General features: G+C 36.7%; 1 protein-coding gene across 1 annotated transcript; it reads left to right on the top strand.

The window, feature by feature from the left end:
• Nucleotides 1-219: 219 nt before the first annotated feature.
• LOC132156611 (serine/threonine-protein kinase pim-3-like) lies at nucleotides 220-1,263 on the top strand. Its single transcript, XM_059565556.1, has 3 exons — nucleotides 220-595; nucleotides 706-885; nucleotides 1,136-1,263. The coding sequence occupies exons 1-3, from the start codon at nucleotides 253-255 to the stop codon at nucleotides 1,252-1,254; spliced, it is 642 nt and encodes a 213-aa protein (XP_059421539.1). The 5' UTR covers nucleotides 220-252; the 3' UTR covers nucleotides 1,255-1,263.
• The last annotated feature ends 3,573 nt before the right edge of the window (nucleotides 1,264-4,836 follow it).

Raw genomic sequence — 4,836 nt, 5'->3', positions numbered from 1 at the left:
CGGGATCATTATCTTCAAACTGTAAGCTGGCAAAACATAATATGTATTTAGTTGTTAAGTGCTGATTACTGTAGTTAATTCACTTGTACGTAACATTAAGCATGAATTCAACTTTGACTCTGTTTATTAAATCTACAAAGGTCCAAGCAATGTAAAGTACAGTACATCTAAACATTTTTACCTAACTAACCTTATGTTGCATCTTTTCTGTAGACTCTGCATCCCAAACCTCTCATTACCGAAGTTGCACTGATGCTAACGATGAGGCAAGGACCAATAAGCCCCTACGTCATCCAACTATATGAGTGGTTTGAGCACCCTCAAGTATTTACTCTCGTGATGGAGAATCCGGATCCCTGCGAGAGTTTGTTGGACTTCATCAACAAGAATCCTAACATGAATGAGAAGACAGCACGCCTCATTATGTGTCAGGCGGTGCAAGCAGTACAGCACTGCATTGAGTGCGGTGTTTTTCATAACGATATTCATCCAGAGAATATCCTGTTGAGAAAACACACTTTGGAGATCAAGTTGATAGACTTTGGCTGTGGTCATCTACTTAGTAGTAATGGCTATGATCGCAGTCAATATAGAGGTGAGCTGGCATTTTGTGTAACAGAGTGTGGAAACCAGTTTTTAGTGACTTACTACTGATCATATGATTCTTCTGAGAATTGCTCAATGCTGATCATGTCTTGCTTACAGGAATACAGGCTTACTTCCCACCTGAGCTCTTCACCTGTGGCAGATTCTACGCCGTCTCTACAAACGTCTGGGCTCTAGGAGTGTTATTGTATGAGATGGTGAACACATGTTCTCCATTTTGCAATATAACGGAAATCACGCAAGCCAAAATTAAGTTTGAAAACCCAGATTTATCCAAAGGTGAGAGAGTAGCACTGACAACACACACATACAGCTTCTGCACAGAATTAACAAACATTGGTAGAGATTGTCCTGTCTAAAACACAGACTTTAATATTTACCAACTGATGTTAGAATTATGTGTTCAGAGATATGTTTCTAATAATTGTAAATTCCCTTAACCTTAAATTAACCACGTTCAGAAGCTGTTTTGTGCATGCTAACATTAGTGTCACATGGTCACGACTAACCAGCTCTCTCCTGAAAACAGAATGCCGTGATCTGATTGTCCAGTGTCTAAACCGTGATCCAACTGAACGGCTGACCTTCGAGCAGATCTTGCAGCATGACTGGTGTAAAACAGTGGATCTAGAAGAGTCAGAGGATTGAAACAGCATTGGTTTCAGAGATGAGCCAGTGTAACAGACAGAGTAGGAAACTACATCTGTGCTGTCACCTTCAATTCTGAATCATATATGATGTAGATTTAAAATATGATCAGTGAAGTGAGTTCACTTTAACAATCTTTTTACACTGTACTATATGACGACTAGAAAAAAGACCTAAGTGAAGACAGTCAGTGTGAAGAATCCTCTGGTTTTCTCTTTCCTAGGGTTGGACACACACCTTCCAGTAAAAAAGCACTATGAATTCACATGCTGAAGGAAATTGGAAACTCAAGCCCTCATGTGAGCCCAGAACTAAAGAATCAGAGAGCTTGGAGCACCCCTGAATTCAGAGCCGGTCCACATCCTTACAGTCCCATCTGAATCTGAGCATCGATAGTTTTAGTCATCAGAGCCATAAGTGCTTTGTTAAAAGCATAGTTTTAGCTTTGTTTTAAAAGCACTTGTTTGGCTTTCTATTAAAAGCGTAGTTTTGGCTTTGTTTTAAAAGCACAGTTTAGCTTTGTTTTAAAAGTGTAGTTTTGCTGTTTTAAAAGGAATATATTATTAGGAAGCAATAAAAAAGGGCTTTATAAAAAATTATATTTAATAAAAATAGTATCTGTTTGTTACTAATATTACTTGATGGATTTTTTTGCTTATATTAAATAATACACATATATGGACCATTTATACACACGTGTGCATATAAATACATAAATTAATAATAAAGTAGCATATACTGATTTATATCTAGTGGGAGCATGACTTTCATCCTGTGTTATAGTATATTAATGAGATACAATTACAGATTTTGTTAATATTTTGAATCAGTTTTTATTTTATTTTTATTTTTTTCACATTTTCAGTTATTTTAGTTGCCTTGGAAACTGGCTTAAAGTAAAAAGTTGCTATTTGTTATTGTATTTTAGTTAATGTTTATTTTATTTCAAGTAACATAATTTTTGTTTTAGTTTTACTTAACTTTTAAAAACCCATTTGCCGACAAGTGAAATTCATAAAATGTGTAAATGAAATTTAGACGGTTCAACGTATTATTACTCTGATAAAGTAATTTTACACAAATAAATACATGATATTATAACACTTAAAATGCAGCCTGTGTAAAATAGATTTAAGCAAAGCTTTAGTAAACTTGATCATTATTGTGATATATAGACTATAATTATATACTAGTATAATGTATAAATATTCTGAATCCCAGAAAAAAAAATTCTGTAAAAGATGTTGATTTGATTTACTCTTCACCAGGGTAGGGTTGCACCAGCTGTTCGTAAGTTCTTACTTAAACTGGAACGTAAAGTCCAAACTAGAGGCTTAGTAACTACTAGCTAGTTTATAACTAACTCTGTACTTTATTCGGTTGCACCATTTATTCTTAAGGCAGAACGTAGCTAGTAGATCGTAAGCTCTCCGTAAAGTAATTCGTTGTCGCATAGAATGACGTCTATTTTTCTTAACCCAATCACAAGCCTTCTAATAGGTAAATAGGAAATAGTCTGAACAGCGCGTAATTTGAAACTCATTCTTGTCTGGCCTAAACTGAAAGTTAAAAAAGACATTAAAGCACATTAAAGCACACGTTATCGAACTCAAAACATTACACTTTTAATTGAAAATATCTATCCCACACATGGAGGAGAAAAGAAACAGGAAGAAAAATTTCAGTCATGAAGAAATTCTTTTTTTAATTGATGGATACAATGAAAATATTTTGTGCGTTTATGCTTGGCATACACACGTAGTTATTCATGTGGCGACACAAGGCTAGTGACACCCTGCGGATCACTCTACATACTGTAGATTTATGAATCTGTATACAATCGCCGATTACATTTTGCATTGATCCAGTTGCAAAAAAACGTAAGGCGACACACACTTGAAGGCTTGGGGAGAGAGCGCCGTTTCTGTCTGTCTCGTCCTGAATATCAGACGCTATCATGTCCGTTATCCGCATTATGCCCTCTCTTTTAAAGCGCAAACGAGCATATATGTCGACATCATCATAAATATCCAACGGATGATGTCTGTCTCGTAAAACTCGTTGACGAACTTGCGGCTCTTCATGATCAAATACGAGCTCATCAATGTAATCTAATCTGGCTGACATCTTATTCCGACCGTTATTCATGGACAGAGGCTTCCGTAAATATTTAGTTACAACGTATAGTTATGTTTAAACTAAGTTTAATGGTGCAACGCAAAAATATTTAGTAGTCCGTACGTCGTAACTTAGTGTCCATTTACGTCAAAACTAGGCTAAGTTATAACTTACGCACAGCTGGTGCCCCAGGATACAAAAGCAGCTCACCAACTGTGAGAGATCAAGCCGAGGGACAGAAATATGAAGTCTATTAAGAGGATCCCAATCATGTAAACTATAATCGTACGGCAGTGTTAGGTAGGAATCTATAGTCTTAAAGGTAGGAAAGGCGATTTTAGAGAGGCCAGCAATAGCAAGCTAGCTTTACAAACATAACATGTTTTGTTTTCAGATTTATCCAATCTGAAATCTGGTTAAAAAAATAAATTAGTTTCAGGCTCCCAAAACGCCAGATCTGTATGGAGGAAACGCTGATATGGTAATTTTTTTACATATACAGCTAAATGAGTCTCCGTGTGGACGGGCCCTATATCCCACCCTCCCTGCAAATTACTCTCCAAAACTACATTTACTCCAGAACACATGAATGCGCACAAACAGAGCAGAGGCTAATCAGTGACATAAGACGCTGCTGGTGGAGGGTTGAATTTTATGCTGTCAGATTACCTCATGTTGCATTCAACTGTGAGAAAATATTACAATGCAAAGTAAACCATTTTACAATAATAACACATGCCACTCTTCCTTGCTCTTCAATAGCATAATGGAACGTGCTGATGACTTATCATATCTGTTTGAACAAGGTGTGCAGTGCTTGAAAATTCTTGCATTGGCAGCGGTGGCGTAGCGAGTCAGCCGAAATTATGTTTAAGTTTCAAGTCCATTCATTATTTGTAGCACGCAAGCCACTCAATTATCTCAGCTTTGTGCTTTGATGTCTTTAAACATCAAACAATAAACATGTTTTTATGCTTTTTAATGTGTGCGATAATTCACCTCAGATCAAGCTGCATATGAACCAATATTTTCCCAAGTAAATGAAAATTAATGTTGATCATATGCTGTGTTTATTGAACCAATCGGATAAGAGTAAATGGAGAGTCAACGAGAGCCTCGTGTGATTGGCTACAAGAAGGTTGTGGACCCGCCCTCTCCCTCACGATTGCAAAACTCAGTGAGAGAATTGTGCCCAAATTGTATGTGCAGAGAAAAGAGAGACGGAGCTGTACATATCGGTTTATTTCGGGAACTTTTTGCCCCACGTGCAGAACAAGTCATTTAGACATTTGCAACAGTTTGTTTTTTTAAACATACAGATTGGTTCTATGCAGTCAATCCATTTTGCAATTCTTTAAACTGTTGTTTTCGCTTGCAAATCACCGTCTTTTAGCGAAAACAACATGCCAAAAGTGTAAGCAGGGAAAAAATGGAAGTCAGAAGGACGCAGATCATATTTATTTT

Source organism: Carassius carassius, chromosome 14 (genome assembly GCF_963082965.1).
Source record: "Carassius carassius chromosome 14, fCarCar2.1, whole genome shotgun sequence".
In the NCBI taxonomy this organism is placed as follows: Eukaryota; Metazoa; Chordata; class Actinopteri; order Cypriniformes; family Cyprinidae; genus Carassius; species Carassius carassius.
Note: the sequence above shows the minus strand (reverse complement) of the source record. Positions and strands in the feature narration are given on the sequence as shown.